The sequence below is a fragment of the Cephus cinctus genome, unplaced genomic scaffold (genome assembly GCF_000341935.2).
Source record: "Cephus cinctus unplaced genomic scaffold, Ccin1 Ccin1_scaffold0255, whole genome shotgun sequence".
In the NCBI taxonomy this organism is placed as follows: Eukaryota; Metazoa; Arthropoda; class Insecta; order Hymenoptera; family Cephidae; genus Cephus; species Cephus cinctus.
The window spans coordinates 91,890-117,928 of NW_014332968.1; the positions used below are offsets into that span (position 1 = coordinate 91,890).

A 26,039-nucleotide genomic window follows, 5' to 3' on the forward strand; every position below is an offset into this window, starting at 1 on the left:
TTAAGAGGGATCTGGAATATGGAGACTTGCTTGAGGATACGGATAGAGATATATGTTATCTAGTAGAGGTTTAATGTTGTTTCGAGGAAGTACCGATGGAAGCAGCTTCTCTATTCTGATCGCGGACACCGGGCCGGTACCCATTGGGCCGTGTTAACGTGGTCACTCGGTGGGAAATGGTGTCCCTCCTGGTTCGTAACTTCTATCTCGTGGCTCGTAGTTCGCATCGAATAGTTGAGGCTTTGGGTCGATGGTGCGGAATCGAAAGGAGAAATTCTTCACCGCGACACACGCTTTTATTGAGAATTGAAGCTTTTCTTTCCTCATTTAACTGCAGTCAATATAGTCATAGACATTAAACTCTCAGGTAGTTGTCAGACACCTTATAATGATACTGTTATTTATAGTTAATTAAATTTCATCGACGTTATAATCGCATGTAATAGGATTATGAGCGAATAGCTTTATCTGCGCCTCGGATAGTTATCTATTGTAGACCTACGTAACTGCATAGATATGTCACATATGGTTCTGGATATATTATACATATCTAGTACTGCGTATTCCGTGTTTCCTCCGATTAAACCTGATTGTTTATTAGTTTTGCTCGCAATACATACGATTTTCCATATAAATGAAGCAGCGCTTACCTATTTAGGTATGTAGTTGTTTATGTATAGGGAAGTTGCGGTAAGAAGGACACTCATAAAAGTAGTTGAAGGTGGGGCAATAGTGACATATTTTTGGAATAAGTATTACTTCCTCGAGAGAGAGGCGTCTAATACATGGAGAAGGGTCAAAAAAGAGGCAAATTAAACAAAATATTTTTTTAGAAAACTATGAACTTAATGCATCCATTTTTTCATTTGTAGATTCTTGTTTAAGATATTTTGCTACAAATTTTATAGAAATATATTCCGAAAGGCGGAGATAAAATGATCGGCGCCGGACGTGTTTTAAATTGTAATGGTTTCAGATATCAGATGTAGTTTTTGCAGGATTCAAATAAAAGCAAAAATCTAATTAAATTCGTGAAACATAATAATAATCTATTTTTGTAGTATTCTTTCTGAGTCGTAGCTTTTAATAATCGACAAAAACAAACGATTCTCTTTTAAAACAGCTACCCTTAATTTAGCGACCGTCATGTTGTTACTAAGAAAAATTTGTAATATGGGCTACGATAAAGACTATATTTACTAATTAATTTTAAGAATTTTTTGAATTTTTAGTTTCGTATGTACAAGCTCTTTTAAGCGATTTGTCTTACCCCATCATTCCCTAGTACAGATTTTATGTGTATCTTTCGTTCATGTATGATTTTCCTATTACAAATCGCGTATCATTTTGGATCTCTGGATAAAGTAGCGTGATAAGAGTTTCCACGATAGAGAGAAAGAAAATAGAAAACAGAAAATAACGAACTCATCCCTTTCGCCATTTCTAGCATAAAACTCATGAGGGAGATTCGAAGAAGGAAGGAAAAAGGACATCCAGCGAATCCTTCAATGTGTTCTGCTTTAATTTCAGGCATGTATATGTGCACATATGTGCAGAACGTTCAGGACCTCCACCTCTCCCCCCAGTCCCCGCCATACTTCATGTATGGCAAGGGAGATCGCGGATCAGACACTGTCGCTAGCTTTCATCAGGGATTATCCTCTCTCTCTGATTCTCTCTGTCTCTTCCGTTCTCCTCCGTCCACGTCTGTCCTCCTCCACTGGCGTCCTTCTGAAAAGTTAAACATCCCCTTACACATCCCAGGGTAGCTGCTGGTGATTAGTGCCGCGTCCCCTTCCATATGACAGTTTTCATTTACGAGGGACAAAGGTATGCCTTTTTCAACGAGCCGGTAATCAACGAAAAATCCCTGGACATCATTAACGTCCCCAAATTCTTCTATACACTTCAGGAAGAAAGAGGCCTGACACTTCATGCATGATCTATCTGTAGGTACTATGCAATTTTTGGCATCTTATGACTGTATTATGTTGCATGAAATCCAATTTTCTTGTTTCTTTCCTTTTCTCCCAACCTACAATTATTGTTCAAGCTGGTCGTCTTCTCCGCATTATCATATGTGGGTCTTTCATAATTCTAAGAGCGAAATCTTACAGTAAACTCCGTTTGGAGCAAATTCAAATAGCAAAACAGTTAGCTGATCCTCGACCTTTGTCTGTAACATCTTGACAATAAAGACGATATTATTATTATTACTCTTTTACTTGTCGTATTTCTCAAGAAAGAACAGAGGGGCTTCAGGGAGATACCATGAGACTCTGCTTTGACGTTATACCCCGGCAATATCAATCTGCTCGTAAATGTCTGTCAGCCACACCGATGTTCTTACGTAGCGTCAGTACAGGATGCATTCAGTTGGTTTTATGGGAAGGAGAATAAATTTCAAGAGCCCAAGTTAAAAGACGTAACGTATTTTTTGTTTTATTAGGATGATAATGATACATAAAACATTGTTTATATACGACAATGAACAAATAACTTTTGTCTAGAGGTAATAATAAATTAATGCGATTATAATATTGGGAAAGGGAACTGCGAGAGCGGCAGCCATCCTTATCGTGGAAGAAGCTGCTGAATCTCATGCCGAGTTCGAATTTGATACCTTCATCTTTTACACTTTCTAAATCTCTTCCTTTCTCACTATCACTGGTTTACACCTATACTTATGCAGTATACTTCAACTTTTGTATCGTTCCGATACGTTCCTTTTATTTTTCAGTTCGTAGCACGTTGCTTGGCATAAGTTTAGATACGCATTACAAATTTAGTGTATTGAATGGAGTAGCGACTAGCGAGTACGGTAATTGTATAAGTATCATCTGGAAAATATTCTTGACTAGCAAACCGACTCGTTTGTCTTTGAAGGGTGAAATGTTTAAGGGAGAAAGAATTTATGCAGATAAGTGCGGTAAAGGGACTGGCTGGGTGGTAGGCTGATTAATTGGCTACTGAGACAGGTAGAGCTCATAAAATTCCAAGAGTCCCTCGGTTGACGTCCGTTCACTTATCATTGAGTAAACTTTCGTTAGAAATCGAGCAATCCGACCAATTGTCCTTATTATCCTGTTTATTGAAAGTTCGTTTACTTCTTTATTTCTCACGGGAACACAGAATTTGGAATATGGTAAGCGTGTCGAATCGAGACTAAATAGATATGACACTCAACAAAGGAAGGCTTAAAGAATGTCGCGCGTATCGCGACCCCTCGCATGGTCCTGGGAACGTAAGGGTGCTTTTTTAATGTTTATTTAAAATTATCAAGCATCGTGTAATATATCTTTTTCTGTAAGCCTAGTCGTTAAGCTTCCCTCCTGCTCACAGGACCTGCTACCAATTCTCCTCGCTATCATCGTATTTAATATATACACTTTATATGTTGAACTTCTCTTTCTTTCTTGATACGTCTGTCTATTTTGCAAAGATACACTTCCAATGGGAATTGTAAAATTTTGTAGCGTCTTTAGGGTTTCGACATTGCGTATCTCGCAGCATCCTTGTATTTTTTTATGGTTGTCATCGTTACTCTTGGAGTTATGTTATCGTGTCCTCTTTCTTGGTTTTTTGTTCTCAAGGTTTTTTGAACATGCACACATACACACACGCACTCTTTCTCTCTCTTTTTCTCTTTCTTCCAAGGTATCTTAATCAGATAGGGTTTACTGATGGGAAGGGGGAGGGGATGATTCAAGCTATATACAGACGGGTGTATTCCTCAAAGAGGTCGATATGTCTCATTGGTGGCATTGGTGTAGAACTCCCCTGATACGGGAAGACCATTTTATAACTAACAGTTTAGCTTATTCTTTGGCGGACACGGATCCATTAGTTAAAGCCACAACCACGGTAGGTTCGGAATTTTCTCTGGAGATTGAGTTCGAGCTGCGTTCCAGGGACGAGTCCTGAAACAAAAAGGAAGAGAGCAATGTATATTAGCTTGATTCTTTTTGACAAACATGTAAAAATTACAATCGCAGCGAACAGGAGACGGTTATGGAACGTGAGTGAATAGCAATAGTGGAGACTGGGTCTAGCTTAGGAAGTTTCTCGGAAAACCCAAGCATTGTCCTCGTTTAAGGAGGGTGAAGGTGCGATTTCCTTCTTTTCAGCCTGAATCGTTGCTGATTTACACTTTAGCCTGAATGCCTAGTAATTCGAGCACTTTTTCTCATTTCAGGAACACTCGATGAAATAGCAGGAAAGTCCTCAATCGCACAACGCTCCCTGATTTCTATAACTAGGGATGATTGGTAGACTTAGATATTCAGATATTTCTTTCTTCTGTCATATTCTCTTAGCCTCATGTGAAGTGTATTTTATTATTTTCCTGTTATGAGTTTCACGTGTGTCGAAATAAAACATATATATCAGGACAAACGGGGTTGCTATGAGACACGTTTGATTCAACCATACTAAAGCATCTGATATATTCGCCGGTTTCACAATTATTTTTTAAGTGATTATTGCATGGTGCATTTATATACATGTATATTTCTCATGGTCTTGCTTACAAATAAGTTAGTAAGTAAGTACAGTCAAAGCGGCTAAAAGGTAAGTCGGATGTCGGTTGATTGAGGTAAACGATACCGTTTCCTAGTAAATTGCTTCCTGGTCGAAATCTCATTGATGAGACAGAGGGTTTCCGGATTGGAAGTGTGCCTTTCGTCATTAGAGCTGAAATAGTCCTCGAGGATGCCTATTTACAAGAATCCAGCTTACCGCAGAGTCTACAATCCTAGTGCTATGCTAGTTCTAATTCTAATTATAGTATACTTCCGACCATATTTAACCCTGGTTCTACCTAGTTCTAATATTGACGTAGAGTATCACGATGGGAATTGGACATCTTATACAATACAAATTAAATTTGTAGTATAAAATCATAAAAATTGTACTTTCATACTAGAAATATCAAATGTAGACGAAATGTCATTACTAAATAAATCTAATTACAGAAACTAAAGTTACTAAAACTTCAAATATTATCCAAATTCAGAGACTGGTAGGAATAAGGTTAACATAGATTTTAGGGCGGTGAAGTACAGAGCTGCGAGCTTCATCTTATCAAAATCATAGGTTACTTATTATCTTCGCTTGTAAACCTCTTGTGTTGAACTAAAAGAGCTTTCAGTGTCTATATTACTTACAGTGCATACATGTACAGTGAGGACAAAAAGTCTGCATACACTGCAAAGTAAAAACAAAAAAGTGAAAAAAAAAGAAATTCATATAAAAGCAGTAAAAAAAAATCGGAAATGGAGTTCGAACCTTAAACTATTTATTTATGAAAAATAGTTACAAATATGATTGAGGATTAGTTATAAAGAAAGGTATTTCTACGCCAAGTCTGGAAAATCGCGGCCAAAAAGTCGTCGTACACTAAGAGAATTTGTTTATTGTCTGATGAACAACGCGATCATTAATATTTTGTTGGACCCCCTTTAGCTTTACTGATGGATTGAAGTCTACGTGGCATAGAATGAACTAATTTTTTAGTGTAGGAAGATGGGATTTTCGACCATTCTTCGCGAAGCGCGATTTGCAAGTCATTTTTATTGGAAATGTTTTTATCGTGAATTTTTTTTTGTAGATAATCCCATAAGTGTTCTAGGGGGTTGACGTCCGGTGACTGTGGAGGGGTTTTAAGATGGGGGGGTTCACTGGTTCACTGGTATGAAGTATGGAGATAGGAGTAAATTAAAGGACCTCCTGAGAGGTCATTCTCTATTCTGAATTCTCTAATTCTGATCCGGATCTAATCATCCGGATCTAATCTAATCATCCGTCAATCCGGTCTGATCCGCTAATTCTGATCCGCTAATCTTAATTTTGGGGTATTATAGAGTATCCACTTTCTTGTATTCCATGCGCTGTGCTTCGGGTCGTTATCTTGCACGAACACCCAATCGTTATTTAGATTCATTTCTGTAGCACTTGGCCGAAGATTTTCTTTCAAAATCTTGATGTACATCTTGTAGTCCATAGTCCCATTAATGAAAGCAAGATTTCTAACTCCAGAAGCATTCATACAACCTCATACCATGACTGATCCCCCACCATGTTTCACCGTAGGAATTAAATTTTGTGTCTCAAATTCGGTGTTCGGTTTTCTCCACACTTTACATCGTCCACTAGTCTCAAAAATATTGTATTTTGACTCGTCAGAAAAAATCACACGTTCCCAGAAGTCGATTGGCTTATCTTTGTACTCTTTTACAAATCGCAACCGCTCTTTTTTGTTTTCTTTACTTATCCAACACTTCCTCCGAGCGAATCTACCATGATACCCCGATGTATGCAATACGTTTTTAACTGTACTGCGTGATATACTGACTCCACTTATATTAGTTATGTCTTGCAGTATTTGAGTGCTGGCTATTTTTGGATTCTTTTTAACTAAATTAGTTATTTTTCTACGCACACGATCAGTTACTTTCGTTGGACGTCCACTTCGGGGTTTATTCTCGTAGGATTATGCCGCGTGTACGACGACTTTTTGGCCGCGATTCCTCGGGCTTGCCGCAGAAATACTTTTTTTTCTAAATAATATTTAATCATATTTGTAAATATTTTACATAAATAAATAGTTTAAGGTTCGAACTCCATTTCGGATCTTTTTCTTTTACTGCTTTTATATGAATTTCTTTTTTTTTTCACTTTTTCGTTTTTATTTTGCAGTGTATGCAGACTTTTTGTCCTCACTGTATATTAAGAAGACTATAATTCTCTTAGATTTTCTTTTCGCTTTAACTCTGATATTATCTGTGTTATAGAACTTAGTATTACAATAATCAATCCGGCTCATGTGCTGTGATCCTCTAGATCTCTAACGCTAACAATATTTTTATTAGAATGTCAGAAACTGCAATAGAGTCGAAGGTGAGAGTTACAGAAAGTGAATAAAAGCTTTCGGAAGCGTGTTGGATTATACCAATAAATGCTATTACGTGTTTACTTGATTATTGTGAAATTGATTATGTGCTTGGGGTTGTGAAAGATAATCATGCCATGTTTCTAATGGTCGAAGCGAAGCCAACTCTCTGTAGACTAATCAAACTCCGACCTTCGTCTTTTGAAAGCAATTACTTTATCGGTGAACTACTTGTATAAGGATAAGAGATTTTTTGATATACCATTCCATGTCTCTTCAAATAGCTCTAAGTTTGATGAGAATTCTCTACTCGTTGCGCGCTAACTAAATATACGCAGCTGTCGAAAACGTCTCTAGCGCCAAAGATCCTTTTTAGTCGCCCTAGAGAGTGTTTCGTTAGGCAGTGGTTTCCTTTTATTAAGTTAATTGTATTAAATAATGAATTGCATTTCGAGGGTTCCGCTACGGGTTGAATTAAATTTCACGGAACTTTAGAGTGAGATGACATCCTTGAGAAGGTCTTTCTTTCTATAGTTTGTGCTAGACGACTTACAATGCTGAGAGCGTGCATGATACAGGCTTGGGCTGTGTTCTCCACATCCGTCAACTCGTCGCAATCCTCGTGGTCTGATCCGCTAATTCCTGATTGCATTTTTATGGGTGAGGATACGCCTTCGTTGTCCGTCGATTTGCCACTGTCAGGAGATGGTAGGAGTTCATGTCCATCCAGGTCTTCCTCTTCGACGCGTTCCTCACTGTCCGAAGCCTTAATCTCCTGCATAGTAAAAAAATGCAAAAAGCATTAAATGTGGTCTCACCTAAAAGCACAGGTATGCATATGCCTACACATAATTGCCATTAACGATTAGGTATACCCGTACGACAAACGCTTTGCCTGATTACGCGTACCACCCTGTAGGTGAGAGAGTCGAGCTTTAAAGGAGCGCAAGTTAAGTGTCATTTCTCTTTAAGCCTGTACGATGAGCGAGCCAAGGGCTGAGTTTAATTGATTAGTGGTGCTTTAGTGTATTTTGAAAGGCGAAACCTCCTGAAAGGTCGATGCTTCCTTCAACCATAGAATAAGACCATGCCGAGAGTCACTAGTCTTTGGTTTGTACACATTCAGTCCTCTGCTGTCAATTCCTACCATTAAAGGAAACAGAAACGCTTTAACTAATGTGCAACAATTCTGGTAATAGGCTGTCTTCTTGTTACTTCTCTTGCCTTAGGGGGATGCTTTTCTTGTATATACGTAAAGCGAGTTAAAATCTGTGGTTCGTATTCATATCTCGCGTTTTAGACCTTTTTTAAGAACCCTGAGTCACATGAGTATTTTACCCAAAGTTTTAGCCGTGAAATAATATTTATTTATTTATTACTCAACAATATTGTTCAAGTGAAGAACTTGATGCTAAAAATACTTAGGAATAAAATATAATATATAGATTTTTGAACATCAGCAAAATGTTTCCTTATAAATAATATGCTATTCTCATTAACACCTTTCGAAGGAATGACTTAGGAAGGTTATTAAAAACCCGCCTAACAATCAGTCGATAGTCACTCTTTCGTAGAATGCTATCCTTCGATTGGTTTTTGAGTCGTCTTTAGTTAAAAGTGTTCGAAAAAGTAAGATCTAAACACGGCTCTTAATATTTTTCGCATTATTACGACAATGTGTGCCCTTGCCATCTTTGCAGCAAACTTATTTAAGTATTATTTTATTGATCGCAACCCCTTGCTATTGCTATAGACGGAGGAAAGTATTTCCATGATTGGATTTCTTTATGTAATTAATAACTTACATTGCTTAATACAAGCAACAGCATTGACATTGCGAGTAGTTATCAGTAGTGTTGAACGTTTTCCACAAGTATTAGGGCGATTAAAAGGAGAAGGAGGATATGAATAACAGAAGGCGAGAGAAAGATAGAAAGTCTTTCCTTTTGATCTCCTTTTGCAAATGGCGTAGACCTAATAGCCTCGGCAACGGGACAATGGCAATTATTCGAAACAAAGCAGCGTCCTGGAAGATAATTACGCGCGCGACTTTCTCCCTATCTCTTTTGGGCCTTTCCTCGATGAACTGCCGTCCTATTCTCTTTTTAGATCTCCTGGCTTTTGGTTCCCAGTGCTGCGTGCCATTTTCTGGCTTGACTTTTCGATCTACTTTCTCCCCTGCCCTTTGTCAGAATCCCGATTGCAGCTGTTCAAATCTCAGTTCTATCCACCTCATCCCATGTCTCTTGATCTCAGAGGCGAGGGGCAAGATAGACAGGAAAAACGGCCAAGATTTTTGTCTAAAGAAGGCGAGATTAATCCGCACTAGAGATTCTCCGAGAAAAATGTCGAAATCTAAATGAAAAGCGTTCGAGGAGCTAACCCAGATTTTATGCATCGTCTCGCCGACGAACAATTTGCTCGGGACGTCTTCTATAAGATCCGACTCAGATAGGAGATAGGAGTAAATTAAATGCGCAGGGAATTCATTACCGCTCGAGGATAAGAACCAGGAATTCGCTTCTTCCTCGACGTTGAGCGTTCCAATAGAGTTCTAGTGCTTTGGAGTTTCACGACGAGGAAAACGGAGGATCAGCAAATCTGGCATTAAAATATATTCAGTTGGCGAACTGTGCCTACCGACTAACATTTATCTTGCTCATCGCTTTTGTCAGTCATTTTATCTTGCTGCGTTCTGTAGCCTGTCGCCCTGTCGATTACCTTAATTAGCAGAAATTACCACCAATTGAAACACTTGAAATATCCAAGAGAGTCCCTTTTCTCGCAATAAGTCAAAACTTAACAAGTCACTTCGATACGACTATTTTCCAATGAGCATATTGCTCCAATACCATTGCACAGCTGTTACTCGATTTAAACTGAAATATTTATGGCTGCGTCAAGTCAGAAACTATCGTACTAGTGAACTGTTAAACTGGCAGGCCCTAGAGAATTATCAGTTAGGAAGCCAAGAGACCAATCCTGATTTAATCGATTCTCCCTGAAGGCTAGAAGCTAGTGTAATACACCATCGGAGTACTTGCTGCACTTTGGAATGAAGTAATGTTTGCTAGACTCATAACAGGATTTTCTCTGTGAGGTTGAATGTAACGTGACAGTAGATGATACGAGAGGACAAGAGATAGGGGTAGAGCAGAGTACACTAGACTCTAGCGGAGTAGAGTAAAGAAAAGAGGACCTGGCGACCTCACCACTGTCCCTGGCGACTGTTCCATCTATCACTGAATGGACACGGCGAACCGTCACACGTGTTTCCCTATAGTCTCCGTGTAAAGTACAGGCACCTGTCGGCCTCTCATTAACTGATGGTCATGGCAATGGCGTTTCAAAGGGGTGAAATAGGAAAGAATCGAATAAAAAAGGGGTAAAAGTTGTTTATAGTTTGTAGATTAGTTGGAGGTAATATGCCAGTGACACTGTAGTATCTACTGCCGGGAAGACTAATGATGTTGCGATATTTTCCAGTATACACTTTTATTTTTGGTTACGTTAACCGTAATGTATATGTATACGGTTAAGTCTTACGTCTTATCCTCTACCTCTTCTTTTAGAAGTGCTTTCCAGGTAACTTCAACTAGTTTGTATTCACAATTTTTCGAGCGTACTCAGCTAATTTCAACTCCTGTTTGAAAAATGTGAAATATTCTCAGGTCACAAAAAAATTCGACTATATACTCCGGTATTTCAAACTCTTGATTCCTTTTTCTGTCCACTTTCATAATTAGGTTTTATGTTCTCCTTTCTGCTTTTCCTTGTAGTCCATTATACTACTTTGCTTCGAACATACCCCTGAATGTATCCCTATTATGACATATTCAGATAACTTTTAGAGGACTCAGGATATCTGACGACAAAATGGCCATCGACAATGTTCACGAGATTCCATAGCCGCCGTCCCCACAATGCATGACTATGATACTGGAGGACCCCTTGATGGGGCATTTTCACGTTCTACTAGCTATCAAATCAGTGCGCCAGATCTCTCTGCCTCTTCTATCGACTTGGCCTCCTAAATGTCCCTCGGGGATCATTGGACGAGCTACTGTCTTCGTTGGATCTTGGGTACCGCAAATTTTACAAGTCGCTTGCTAAACTACCAACATTAAGAGTCCACTAAGGAGATTTAGGGTAGAAGCACCGGGAAGTGAGAAGTGGGAAACGAACAAAGGCTGAAGCTTTCATTTCGTAATGGACTTCTAGTTCTTCTTTACTTGCATACTCATCGATTTAGTGTATTGCATGATTATAAATCCATCCGCTGGTTGATTTGTAGCATTTTTAGGTGATTCTCCAGAACAGGCTGGCATGAATTGATATGAATGTGAAGACTTGTGTTTAACATCGATGTCAATAGTATCGATAATTAGATTCCAAAACTTACTGCGGGTACTAAAAATATTATTATAAGCTTTTATCTATACGCATGTAAGAGAGATACATCTACGGATGCAGTTTTGATAGTGAATTTCCATCAAATGTACTATAATTTCGAAAACGAAGTACGAGTCGAACGTAGAGTAACCAACCTGCCTCTTTTAACATTTGTTGCTATTTCTGTTTGATAGTTTTATTTAAATTATAGTCATTTTTACACGGAACCAATTTTTGTTCAGATATTACAACAAATATGAATGATTTATGTAGTTTTCAGCGGTAATTATTTGAATAAAATTCATTACATGTAATCATTTCTTGCATTAGTAGTAAATATGTTATGGCGGTAAATGCGGTTATCATGAGTCAATTTTACATTGAAAACATATGTAAAAATTCCACTTGCACTACACAGATATAGCAAATTGATTAAACTGTTAATATTGATTGAAATATTGGCAAATTTATTGTATATTTGGAAACATTTTAAAATATTTAAAAAAATTTGGAATATATTGGGCTCGATTTCATTTTTAATGTTACAGAATTTATTCAATTTATATAAAATTTGGTGTCTTTAAAATGTATTATCCAATAATGCATTATACTTGTGTATTTTATTATATACACATAACAAAATTTCTTTCTTCCGTATACATATAAAATTAACATATTATATTATATTTTTTGTTTTTCTTCAATTAGCAAACTATTGCTTCAATGACAAATTCGATGCTTATTGTATCGTGAAATTGCTTAGTAACACCTGGGATATGAAAGTATTGAAAATTCAAAATTATTGTTCCCACAAGTAATTATTATACGAATATGTACGACAAGGCTTATATATATTACAAAGGAAAGTACCTTGTAATTATAATATTATAATACTATTAGAAGCTGCATCAATTTAGTTTGTTAATATGAAGTACATGCGATAGTTTCGAATTCATTTAGCTTAGTAATATTTATAAAACAATTTTTATCGTCATTTGCCAGTAAAATTAATCTCTTCGAAAGTAACGGTAATATCGAAAATATCTTATCTTTAACGAAATCAGGGTAAACATTTCTTCAACGTTATTACTGTCTGAAAAGGTAGTTTCAATCATAACCATTTTTCCGTATAGGGTTCCGTATCGCGATTTAACGGTCTTAATCATTGTCTCGAAATTCAGGAAATTAGAGAAACCACTTTTGGGTCCAGGTATATGCACACTTAAATTCGTCTCACTGTTAGTAAATTCTCTATAATATTTTCCTGCAGTATTGATTAAGAATAATACATTTTCGGCTGATCAATGACTCTGACAGCGACTACTGCTCTAATAGCTTATTGGATCAAGACATTCCATTAACACTATTTTGACCTGTGATTATTGACTAGAGGAAAAGCTTTTCTGTCATAATGGTGCAGTGCTTGAACATTTTTTGATACCTTGGTGAATATCTGTTCCCTGAACTTATACGACAATGTCAACTGTCAAAATTTCTAATAAATAAGTAGTGCCTATTTTCTTGCTATTTTTTGTGCGATAATCATTAGCAGTCTAAACTTTTTTTATCGAATCTGTCTATTTTCGACACTAGTGAAATGTAAGATTCTGCATTTTCAAAATGCTTTAAACATGTTTACGATCAAAATCGAGGTATGGGTCAAATTGACCCCGTGTGTTCTCGGAGAGCTAATAAGCTTTTTTTAACGACATATCCGTGCCATGTCCGAAAGAATTCTAATATAATTCGTTCGATTACAATAACATTTTAAAGGCGACAATTGAATATAATTTTTTTTAATATTATGATTGTAGATGCTTGACACTCGTGAGCTCAAATACATAAATTATATAAATTCACGTATCCAACAGACTCGGATTTCGTCCCCATGTAGTTTTCGCTTTTGTACTTATCGTAATATTTCAAATAATTTATTGTATCATAGGATTTGGATATTGCAAACATTTCAAGAGGACCTATGAATATATATTAATTATTTTTAACAATTGCGAGTAGCACTTTTCTCCGAAACCTACAGCGTTTATTGGCCATTCAATTCGTGATCAGGTTACCTTTTTATATTATCTGCGGAATTCACTGATTTAAGCGTTAATATAATTATTTCTTTCATTGTTCTGTTTTTTTTCCTTGCCTTCTTAAGCACCCTTGAAACATTATATTTGTATAGCTGGAATTCCGAGTACTTTATTTCTGTTTAGTTGTCGCCGTTAAGGGGTAATTTATGAAATGTATAAACTCGCGCCTATTTTATCGAATTTATATTGCCTATATTATTTTTAGACGTACGTAAATTATTATAGCATATTCCATTATTTCCTACCTCTAAATTCGTTTTCCCCGTGCCCTCCCCTATTGCTTCGATTATTTGGCTATTGCTGTAATTTATATGTATAGGCCCCTGTCCTTTCCCACATTGTTCCCTCAACTTGGCTTTAAGTAATATTGGAAACCAAATTGGCTGCCTTCATCACTACGTGTTCCATCTAGGTTTGAATTGGTAACTTTGTGTTTCGAAAATGATTGCTAACTACTCCATGTTTGCCTTTTCTCCATGTATATGCATGACCCTTTTCATTTCAATTAGAGCACAAGTACGTTGATTGTAGTTTCCTTTATTATTTGCGCTAACGTCTTCACTCCTATTCACCCTTTTGAGTTCCTACGTTTTTCAAACTCTGCTAGCCAGAGTCAGGTATTTAGTTTAGCGTAATTTTGTTTCCACTAAAAACTGCATAAAGGCAGTGTCAACGTTTAACAGTTCTGTTAGATTTAAAATAGGAGCAGTTGAGACAGATATTAAGGCAAAGTCTCGAAACTTAAGTTTTCTTTGATATTGCCTGGATTATAAATGGCATGTAGTAAATATATAAACACTAATTATTGCCATAAATTCAAAATCTAACGCATGTACTTGTAATATTACCAAAAAACTTATCGCGTCAATACAATTCGGAAACGTTTGTTTATTTAATAATTATAAACAAAACAATACTTGTGTAAAACTGTTGCCCTAGGATTGATCAATGCTTCATCATCTTTGGTATGGCTATAATGGTAATATTTTTTATCAATAATTGTCACTTGCTGCAAATGATAGGTTAAGTTAAATTAAGCAGGTTAAGTTAGGTTAAGCAGTGACTTGATACAATCAAGCAGCAGCTACAAAAATTCTAACAGGGTGGTTAAGGTTTTTCGTTTTACGCGTACGTTTATAAACAGTCTTACATAAGTTCTATTAATTATTCTAATTCCCTTAACTATTATACGTTCCATAAAGACGAATACTTTAAGTCTGCAATCACTGATGATTTTGGAATCTCCATTTTTTAATTTATCATTAGCGGGCCAGATGTGTGCTCCTTAAGTAATTTTTTGTGCGTTCATAGGCTATCTCGGTATAAGTTTCAACATATGTAAAAATAGCATATAGACCTCCAACTTTATTCGTGCATCTAAACATTGAGATAATACGCATCATTCGCTTTTGCTATTCATTATCTAGGTAAATCTCTTTAACTGATAAAAATGAAGCATTTCAAATTCCTGGTACCTTCTTCTGGTGTATCTACCGTTTAACTTATCTTACGAAGGAAAAAGTGGTTCGCAACGATCCATTTTGATTAGTAATTTTGTCCGTAAAAATGTATTGTTACACCGTATACTATTGCATAAAGTTTTGTTATGTTATCTCAACTTTACATTGCCAATCTACCTTCAACCTATCTCCTTCACTACGTATATTCCATTTTTTCGATATATTCCATATTAAAAACTCTAATTCGGGTATGTTTTCGGCGACACTAAAATACTTATATACATATATATTTTATATACATATATATTGTATATGTATATCAACATCTACAGGGTCAATAGTGATTAATGGCTGGGCTAGATCGTACGTTATCCATGAATTATTCAATCATACGCAGGGTGAGACTTAGGAGAGAGCATCACTGACGACGACGAGAAGGGTGGGAGGAAACGAAGGAAGATTTGAACAGGGTGGATCTACTCATCTCCCTTGGGTAGGTCGATTGAACTTGGAGCATTATTAAAATATTGTAAATTCCATGAAAGTCGAGCGATGATCATGTCCGCTGCGGTCTCGTGAAATGCCATCGGTGGATTAGGAACTTTGTACCTCGGATCGTAGTGCTCATATTTGGTTGAACTTTATACTAGTTCGCAGCCATCGTCCTCTTCTGAGGTCTATTTATTAATTTCTTTCATTGCTTTTATTTCCGACCCTTTCTCTATTAATTTTCCCATTATTTTTCTGGAATAGTCTCGCTGCTTGTTCCTGGTTTCCTAATGCGTTTCTGTTCACTTGAAAATGCGTGAAAAGTGAATTTTCCTTGTATTTTTAAATCTTCCAGAACCGGTTCAAGTTCTCCATGTAAAGTCGGGCGTCGCTCGAGGTAATACATTTATGCGACTGCTCTTAAAAATAATCAAAGTTTCCTGCTGAGCGCCAGTACGCAATTTCTCAAAGCTATTACCGGGAAGCAAGACTCTTAACTTTAATCACTCCTCTCATCCAGCTTGCTACTGGCTGGTTGGCTGATTACCTACGTAATCGTTTAGAGTCTTTAGAGTATCTTTAACTTAAGGTGTGTTGTTACTTTGTATACTTTACGTACCTGAAGATCGTGGGGTGAAGGCGAAGATTCTTCCTTAGCATGTTGACTGGGACTTTGGGGTGGACTCTGCGTCGTTCTGGGACTCTGAGGTTGCGTTCCTAGTTCGTATATGTTAATCATGTGAGCGGCCTGTGCATGGACCATGAGTTCCCACGCTGAGGGAAAGGCGTCCTTGCATAGGACGCAGAGTAGAGACGCCGTAGAGTCTCCTGTGGAAGAGGAGCCTTCGTCAGCGCTCAGTTCTTCGCCCTTCTCCCCTTTGGAAAATGTCCACTTACGACACTTACGAGGCGTGGCACCGTTGAACGTATGACACTTGCATGTAAATCGCAGCTTACAGTAATTCCGCTTGTGCTCCAGTAACTCTCCCAGATCGGTGAACATTTCCCGACAGTTGCCGCATATCAGAATATCCGGGTTACCTGAACAAAAGTCAGAATGTTCTATTAGATTCCATGATGATGTAATTTTCAAGATTTTTATCTTAAAATCATGCCCTCTACGTTAAGTATTACTGTCCTTAATCGCAATTAGAAAATTATAGTATACTGCATCGTTTCGTGCATACCAGTTACCCTATCGTTTTCCTAATCGACAAGAGTGTTTAGAACTACTTCGTGCTGCAGTGTTAAAGTGTCCACGGACGATTTTTTTTTTTCGTTGAAAGTTAAACACATGCGCAAACTTGTTGGAATATCTAACCCACTCAAAATATTTGTTAATTCCTGAAATGTTTATTTCTAGATGTTCGGAAGATTAACCAGGATTTTCAATTCAAATTAGAACTTCAAAATTTGCCAATTTGGAGGGGATCAGCTCAACGTCTTTAAGATAAGATATTCGCAGAATTTCGTATTTCCATTGTACTTGGTATATTAGAATCTGTATAAGCAGTAACGACGCAAAGATCGTTACTCGCACCAACAAGTTAGACAACAGATAAAGTATTATAAATTTGGCGTTAGGCTATTTTGCAGACGATTTCATTCACGCATTGGCTATTTCTAGGAAATGTGGCTGTTTTGAGGTTTGTTTTCAAAGAATTTTCAACGTAACAGCTTTTTTGACGGCTATACAGCGTGGTGTCACGCAAAATTTGTTTAAATATATTCAATGTCAGGCACTCGGAGTTGTGATGGGCTTAGAAAATGTTTCGTTAGGTTAGGATAGGATAGAAATCCAATGCTGTGATGTCCCAAGGTAGTAGGTAAAAAACATATCAACTCGCTATTGTGAATGCCCCTTTATGTTTTCTGTCCTCAAACTATACGATCAACAAGTTTATATATATGTTGTAACGTGGCGTTACAGAGCTGGAGGGGATACCACCTAGGAATGACCGAAAAATAAATAAATAGGACTTATCAGGTTCAGTGGCACAGTGGTAAGTGCCCGACTTAGCAGTCTGAAGGCATCGGCTTCGAATCCCGATCAGAACTCCTAATTTTTCGGAAATTCCTAGCCCTCTAGTGCTCCCTGGCGGCTCTATGGATAAAAATTAATTATAGCGGGGACGAGCCGAGCCGGGCACCCCGTTATAATGTATATACACATAAATATATACATATATGTAGGAGTAACAGGCAAGGAAAGAAGAGTTTCGATCTGATGTTGATGGATCTACATACGTGCAAAGGACAGACTCAATCAGGCAGTTCGCGAAATCGAATTAGAGGTCTGCTCAATTGTGGTCTTGCGGTGGCCATGGCAGTATATTAACGTTAGGATGTTCTATATTTATGGGGAGGATTCACCACTTGGTTACCCAATTAGTGGACAGAGAAATAGAGATCACATGAAATGCAGTTACTGAATGATAGGTGGCTAAGCGCATTGACAGTAACAATAAGAATTGGTTCTTTGGTTATTGCTCTGAGGTTAAGATGAGGTCAGGCGCTAGCCGTAGAACCGAGGTAATGCAAGTAAGAAAGTCATTCTATTAGGGAACGTAGAAATTGGTGGAAACCGAGCGGAACTGAATGTACCGAAGAGAGGTGAAAGAAGAAAGTAGCGGACAACTTTTCTTTCTTTCTTTGATGAAACGAAGCGTGCGACCGTTGGAGTAGGTACCAATAAAAACTTGTAAAATTTTTAATTTCGCGCCCTTCGACTCCACGGACTTTGGTAATTAAGCGAACGACCGGTCCCTTAACTGGCGTAAGGGTGTTGACAAGAAACTAATTGCATCGCTTGGGCCTAACTTCTCTCGACGCGGCTTGGCTCGACTCGCCACACAGCCAACTTCAATCGGAAATTTACGGGCTCAGCCATAAAACACAGGGATAAATCAAGTCGATGGCGGCAACAGGACTTCTCTTGGCCTCTCTGCGAACCTTTCAAAGGAAACTCCAAGAAGAGAGTCTGGGAAAGTGTGCGCACTCTCCCCTTCCGCTACAGTAATATTTCCGCTTCGGTTCAATCGTTAAACTAGCCTCATTTTAATCTCGTGTACTTTTCTTAGCGTCACTACTCTCTTGTGCTACTGATTAATGACCTGGAATAATTTCTAATATTTGAGTTGCTTGCTGAAATCTTCTTATTGACTAACCGAAATTGTGCAAGGGGATTTCGGTCGGACTAGAGCGAGGAAGAGATAGGAGCTCAGCGCGTTACGAGGCGTCGAGACGTCGAGATGTGAGTATTGGACGACCGAAAAAACAAAAAACACATAAACGATACGGAGAATGAGGACGCAGCGGAATACTCTGTTTGGGATAAGGGGTTCAATAAAGGGCCGGGAGCAATTTTAACCCAATAAGTCGTTCGCTTTATATTCATAAATGCGTAATTGAGAGGGTGCGACCAGGCTTTAGCGTACTCTACCTCCCATGGCCTCCCTCGGTCTCTCTAATAAATGATGTCCCGGCTGAGTGACAATTCGGTTCATTGCGGCTTTGTAATTAATTTACAAAGACGATTAGATTCCCCCCCATTTTGCACCATCGGCCTATGCATACTTGATACACCGGAAGTACCACGGTTGTAACGGTACAGTACTATTTACAAGGATAGCAGGAAGAATAATTACCACTTATTCAGTTTCCCAACCTAAACTTAATGCTGCTCCTTTTTCCATTCTGTATCTCTCAGCCGGTCAATATCCAGAATTCCTATACTAGTCCACATATCACTATTTGATAAATACTCACTGTAAACTTTTAGCTGGTTCAGGTTAGGGCTAGTTGCATTGTTACTCGCGTTTTGCTGTTTCTGTTGTTTGGGTTGTTGTGGTCGAGCCGGTGGCATCAGGCGAGGTCTCTTTAGCGGGGGTGCTAGACGTGGCGGAAAGGCCGTCGAGGCGTAGTAACTGTAACAGAATCATCATCTGTTGAGGAAAAAAAACAGCACGAAAGTACCGAAAGCGGAATAGAATGGCAAATTGGAATTTCTTTCTCTGTTCCCAACTCATTTATTCTTCCTATCTATCCTGGTTATTTTCTCCTGTAACTTGCTGCTCTTAATTCCTTACACGGAGTGAGTCTTGACCTCGTAAGAATCTCATGGGGCTCGTCATCGCGATTACGTCGATTAGCCAGAAATAGAATATAACCATGGTCTATCCTCCATCTGCTATTCGCTATCCCCTATCGGCTTTATCTTCTGCCTTCCATCGTTTGCTCTCTATAATCTCTATGGTCTCTATCGTCTATCGGCTATGTGGGTCAAAGTGGTTACGGAAGGTAATCGTGGTCTGATTGCAGCATGGCCAAGTTCTTGAATTTCACGGAACCGAATTTAACGCAGTTAACGCGCGACGAATATGAATTATTTATGAGGGAGCATTTACATTCCCTTCTTTTACTCTTCTATCCCTTTCTCATTCCTTCTAGGTTTGGATCAATCGGCCACTAGAGCGTTCGACATTATGATAATTTTCAAGAGGACAGAAACGCTGCCACGAAATTCTCAAAGTTCATTGAAATCGATAGGGAAGTCATGCGAATTGATGCAGTGTCTAGAAGTGAGTAGCAGAATGAGAGAGAGAGAGAGAGAGAGAGAGAGAGAGAGAGAGAGAGAGAAAGAGAGAGAGAGAGAGAGAGAGAGAGTGAGAGAGAGAGAGAGAGAGAGAGAGATTAGGAAATCCACATGTTCCGTTATTTATCCGTCCATATCCTTCCTCTGTCTGTCCGGTAGACAGTTTTCCCTCTGCGAAGCCTCTCTAAATAAAAGTCCCCGTGTGTCTGGGTGCGCCTCGAGTCTCTATCCTCTCTACCAACGTCCCGGCACCCTGAACGCTAACATTGTAACCAGGAGTACGGGTTCGTGCCTTCCTGGCGTAGTTAAAACTTCCAGAGCGCTTATTTTTTCTCTTTTTTTCCCCTTTTAAGTACTGGATAAAACAACCCCGGATAGAAGACAGAAAAGAGTGTGGAGGTAGCTCATGCTCTTCTGACTCAAGAGAGAACTGAAGAGAAATATGGAGTAAGAAGAAACTAGAACAGAATAAAAGAAAGAGATTGCAAGAGAGCAAGAGAGCACGAGGGGTAAACCAGCTCTCTGACTTGTCGTCCAGCCAACCACTTAGGATACTGTGATCCTGGATACGCAGGTAGTGCAGCTCACACAAATTGGGAGAGAGGACTGAACTAGACTACGAGTATGTATTATTATTATTATTATTCTCGAGACGATCGCGATCTCCTTTCTTTCCTACGCTATCTACTTTCTTGTTCATTTCTTCTTAAAATAAATCCTGCGACTTTCATCAAGCTTTCCATCCTCGTCGGGAAGCTGCTTCTGAGCGCAGACCGATTCACTCGGAGCGGATTCTCTGAGATTGGCACCGGGGACAATTATTTGTTTCCTACAAATCACCCACGTCCCTTCGATCCTGCCACTCTTTTTTCTTCTTTTCTTTTTTTTCCTTTCCCTGTCCCTCGATCGCTCGTCCCTCCTATTTGGTGCTGCTGTACCCCAATCCTCACCCTTTTCTCTTCCCCTCTGCTTCTATCGTGTCTGCCAACACTACTACGGTAGTACTACCAGAGGCAATAATACTACCGGTTGAGGGATGCTAGTAGGTACAGCAGTAGCAGGGTCAGACCTGTCCCAGTAGCTGTGCCTGACACTTGGACAAACCGTGGCATTTCATCCCGAACTAAGGAGGAAAGTATAGTTCGATTCTGTTGAATGGCAGCATTCATGCTTGACTTCTCCTAATAGTTTGCTGCTAGTAGCTTATGTTATAGGAAAGACTAAACAGACGGAAGCGGTTAGAATGCTGTCTTCGGAAGCCAATAGCATCGTACGTTGAATCGGCTTGGAACTATTAGGGGCACCTAGTCGATTAGCCTGCACTTTCGAGTAACTGACTTTACTATGAGTTTTGCTGCAGTTTCTACTGTCTTTTATGTCTATTCGCAATCCGTTTGGACAGTGACCTTTCCGTTTGTTCTTTTCTCTCTATGAGTAACGCTTCGCGAATAATATTTTTTTTCTATATCCTTTGCAAGATGCTGCAGTGTGTGATCCCTCTCCTGATGATTCTTTTACTATCCTCTCCCGTTCACTTCCCTTATATTACTATTGCTGTTTCGCCACAATGGGCACGGGGACTTGCGATTCTACGAGAAGCGTCTACAGACACCAACCAGAGAAGAGCAGATGCTGATTAAGAGATTTGCTGGCTACAAGTTTTATGGAGGCAATGAATAAATTTTTGCAAGCACTCTGCCGCTACCGTAATCCTGGTGTTACGACGTTCAGTTCTCTTACTATGTGTACGTTACCACTTGCGGCCTTTGACTTCGACTGACTTCCTTCTTACCTTTTGACCCTTTAGATAGTAAACGAATTGCCAAGTCGGGTCAGGTCGAATGGGAATTGTCGTTCGATTTCCAATTTTCGGACGGCGCATTGCTTAGTAAAAAGAAGGCGGAGATCATTAATAACGACATTTGGGAACGTCGACAGTTCGCGTAGATTTTGCATACGGATCGCATAGAGTTCCCATGTATTTGTTGGGACAGAGATAGATTTTCTCCTGCGTAAAGTTAACGAGAGAAGGTTTGTATTTTCAAAAATTTTCTTCTTCACATCGTTTGCTAAGTCTTTGCGTTTATCCTATCTGAAAAGGCATAGTTTGTAATATAAGTACGCTGAGTCTCGTCATTTGCACTACTAAAGTTTTTGAACAAACGTAACGTCTGTACGTGTGTCGTGTCAATTCAAGAACTGACATCTCGAAATTTTCTAAAGTAGTGTGAGCGTGTACACGATGGAATTCAGCGTATATACCAGAGACTGTGTCATTTCAGGTGAGATAAATAAGAAAGCTTAGGAAACAATACTTTCAACAAAAAAAGAACTAGAGAGCTAGCGTGAATTTGAATCCACCCTCAAAACTTTAATTCAGTGTAATTCAAAATCGGTGAGGGTAAAAACGGAAAGTAGCATGGATGCAAATTTTAGTAAACGGTTAGCGAATGACGTGAAAAAGAAAATTTTTGAAAATCCTAACATGAGGAAGCGGGGAAATTTCTGACAGATCAGATTTTTATCGAGAAGCGTGTCTGTCGTTATTTCGTTCGCGTGACAGATTGTCCGGATATTAAAACGTATATCAAGCCTCGACTCGCCATTCTCTGCTCTCTTTCTCTCTCATTCTCTCATTCTCTCTTCTTCTCTCTTCTACTCTGGCACTACAGTACATGTTCTCTCTTTCTTCCGCTTTTTCTCTATCTATCGCTCGACACTCTCTTCTCTCGACTCTCGGGAGCAACCGGTTGGCCGAGCAGCCACACGGACACACGCCTCTCACCATGGCTTTGTTAATTACTAGTTATCACGTTGCAATCGGCTGCCAGGATATTTGTCTAGCTGAAAAAGTAATTGCTATTGATTGGTACAGCCTCCGTGCTGGCTTAATGAGAGGGGGAACAACGTGGGGATTTCGACGCGATTTTTTGAAATAGTCAATAAAATTTTTATCGTACATACACGTAAATTTAATTTTTCGAAGGGACGAGACATTTGGGGAGTATTGAGCGTTGAATGTGCACTATTTAGTGGTGTGTATAATAGGGCAGCATAGGATGCCAAGTGACGCAAGGATAAGTGAGTCATAGTCGCGTTCCTGGCAAATGTTGCCAAGGCGTATTCGTACTCGAGCGGGGGCCATTCTTCGAATCGAAGAAAGCGTTCTGGGTCAGTCTAAATATAAGCGCCGTTATTTTACGATGTCTTAAAGTATTACGAGTGGCATGGTGGTCGGAAATAGAAAAATATAAATAGCAAGGAGTGTGTATGCGAATTCGAGTATGTGTAGACGGGCGCATTAATAACGTTGCAGAATTCTTAGCCCGCTGCCCGGCGCGGGCAGCTGTTCCGACGCGTTCACGTGCCGTTTTGCATCCGGCAACATGTCGTCCCTTTCCTCTCCACCCCTCTCCACATCCATCTATGCATCCATTCTTCTGTTCCTCATTCCCGCTTATTCTTCCTAGTTCTATTTCCTTCCATAGTTTAATCCATGGTGCGATCTTTCTCTCAAATCAAATTTTTCATAGTTTTTGGAAAATAATTATAAGCAGGATATATACTTTGATATGTTCTATAAATATAAAGTCTCTTTCTGTACTCATATTCTCCTATTTCTCTCCCTCCCTCTCTCTCTCTAATCTGGGATCTAAACGACGAATTTTTCGCAGCATTAATGGGAAAATGTCATCATACATGAGATGCCTAGTGTGCAAAACAATTATCGTACCAATATTTGAATACTGTGAATACTGTGTTAGGAATGGGGGAAATGGATTTGTAATATTCGCAAAGGCTATAGAACCAGGGAATGGGAATTACTCAGGCGTAGTAACGTTGCAAGAATAAAGGATATGATTGAGGAACTAATGAAGGTAAAATGGAGTATAATATATGTATGATTGTTTACAAAATGGGAAATCGGGTTTTCACTATATTTATCAAATTAGAAGTAGGGCAAAATAGATACGAAACTAAACAAAGAATTTATATCTATTTAAGCAAGTGTAAGACGAGTGAAGAACAGAAAATATTATATGACGGATTTAAAACGTACACGAAGAGACATTTGTAGTAAACTTTACGACAAAGTACCTCAATAGAAAGTCTGATAGAAATTACTATGTTCCATAATGAAACCTCAGATTCAGTATATTAAATCTTATTACAAGGCACATACCAGTTAATGCAATGGAACACAGTGAATTTTACTGAGGAGTATCGTTAGTTTTAAAATAGAAGAACTATGTCGGTCAAGAGCTAACTTACTATGTCTACAGTACAAATTTATTTTTGCTGTTTATTTGGACTACTTCTTACCATTTATTTTAATCGAATCATCGTCAAATTAGTTGTTAATAGTTATTAAGGTATGCCCCAATGCAAATTAATATTTCTTTGCTTCACAGCAAAATAACGACTAGCATACATAAACTTTCTCACGTGGTCATTCGCGCACTCGGCAAATCGATCTACTGTAATTCCTTACTTCAAATCTCGGTAAAAAAAGGTTACAAAATTAATTTTATTAAATTGTGACAGTGTCATTTTATCATTAAGATGTTAAGAAACATTCATCAATTAAACCTTTTTTAAGAAAAATAACGTTATGTAATGTGCCGCGGAAATGAGTGACTCATGTGTGGGGTTACAGAATTTCGAAAACAACGGTCAGGATTTTGGGATACAATTATTGCTGAATACTATTGACTCATCAAAAAATAGTAAGGATCTACATTTCGTGTAAACAATTCCCATCTTAAAAGCTTGCAATCATGTCGTCCAATGCTATACGATGAAGTAATCTGCGAATGATAAAAAACAAAATTCAACTATGGTCACTACAAAACTATAATCAATGTTCTTAAAATCTCGTACAACTTACTACATTCACTATCAAAATTATTATGTGCGCATAGTTATATTTATATTTATTTTCGTGATTTACTAATTTCTGTACTCGAAAAAAGACTACGTATCAGTCACAAAATGACTACGCATCACTCGGAAAAGTAACCATTTACATAGTACTAATGAAATTAAAGCACCACGAATTGAGGTAGAATGTCAATCTGATCCTCGATCATGATGGTGACATAGTAAATTGTACACAATTTTTTCTTTGTGTATAAAGCGCGAGTAAAATCCGTGTAGTTTTAATATTGATACGAATATATTTGAATGCGGACGGTAGTATAATATATCAGAGAAGACAGTGAGAGAAAGCAGATATTAGTTAATAAATTAATAGGTAAAAAAGTATTAGAGTGGAAGTGGTATAAGAGGAATTCTAATTTGCATTGCATAAAGTAGGTTATGTATATGTATATAGTGAAGTGGGTCACTGTCACTTACTACATGTATGTAACGTACCATAGTAGCTGACAGAGTCAATAAAGTTCATTAATTCATCTATTCTCTCTCTCTCTCTCTCTCTCTCTCTCTCTCTCTCTCTCTCTCTCTCTCTGTGTCTCTGTTCTTTTATACTTTCTGTTTTTCTTAGTAGGGAGATTGGCAATTTCGCGCAGCGACTCCTCTCCCGTGTTCTGGAAAAGGGAAAGAGGGGGGGGACTGCCGAGGGGAATCGTGCGAAAAAGACAAAAGTCCCGTAAATATTGGGAATGCGCGAGTTCTCTGGTATTCTAGCTGGCATGGAATTCGTTTAAGGGAATAGAAGGGGAAAAGGGGGAGGAAAAAGAAATCTCTCGGCGTGACTTGGTTCGCCTTAACTCCTTCTTTGGAGGCATTCCAATCATTTATTCACATTTTCACATAATCCCCGAAGTGAGCCTAAGCCCGCCAGAAGATTGGATCTTGGTGGGAGTTAAATTGGGACACGATAAAGTCGGAACGTCAAACCCTTGATTAATTCCGCGTCTGTCGGCGTAATCCTCGGCAAAACAGGCGCCAGTTAAAATCCAAAAGAACCAGTTCTCACAGCCCCCATCGATCCTCCACGTCGTATTCCTGCTTTTCTGCCTTTCCGACTTAGTCCTCTGAATTTCCCTCCTCCTACTTTTCGAACGACTGCTTTCTCATAAACTTACGTTAAATTTGCGATGTGCTACCACCAATCATTTCGAGCTGTTTCTCGAAGGAATATTGATTCCTAAATG

At 38.6% G+C, this 26,039-nt stretch overlaps 1 protein-coding gene across 8 annotated transcripts in view; it reads right to left on the reverse strand.

Annotated features, from left to right (window-relative positions):
* Positions 1-2,416: 2,416 nt before the first annotated feature.
* The window catches only part of LOC107265923, a 199,863-nt gene continuing 176,240 nt past the window's right edge, over positions 2,417-26,039 (reverse strand). For 6 of the 8 annotated variants that reach the window (XM_015735850.2, XM_015735851.2, XM_025083182.1 and 3 more), the window contains 4 exons: positions 19,095-19,252; positions 15,946-16,367; positions 7,443-7,664; positions 2,417-3,920 (listed from right to left, as the gene is read on the reverse strand). In XM_015735850.2, the coding sequence (XP_015591336.1) occupies positions 3,819-3,920; positions 7,443-7,664; positions 15,946-16,367; positions 19,095-19,252 (904 nt within the window). In that variant the 3' untranslated portion in view covers positions 2,417-3,818. The remainder of the gene's footprint in view (positions 3,921-7,442; positions 7,665-15,945; positions 16,368-19,094; positions 19,253-26,039) is intronic. The other 2 variants (XM_025083184.1, XM_025083183.1) reach the window with 2 other exon arrangements.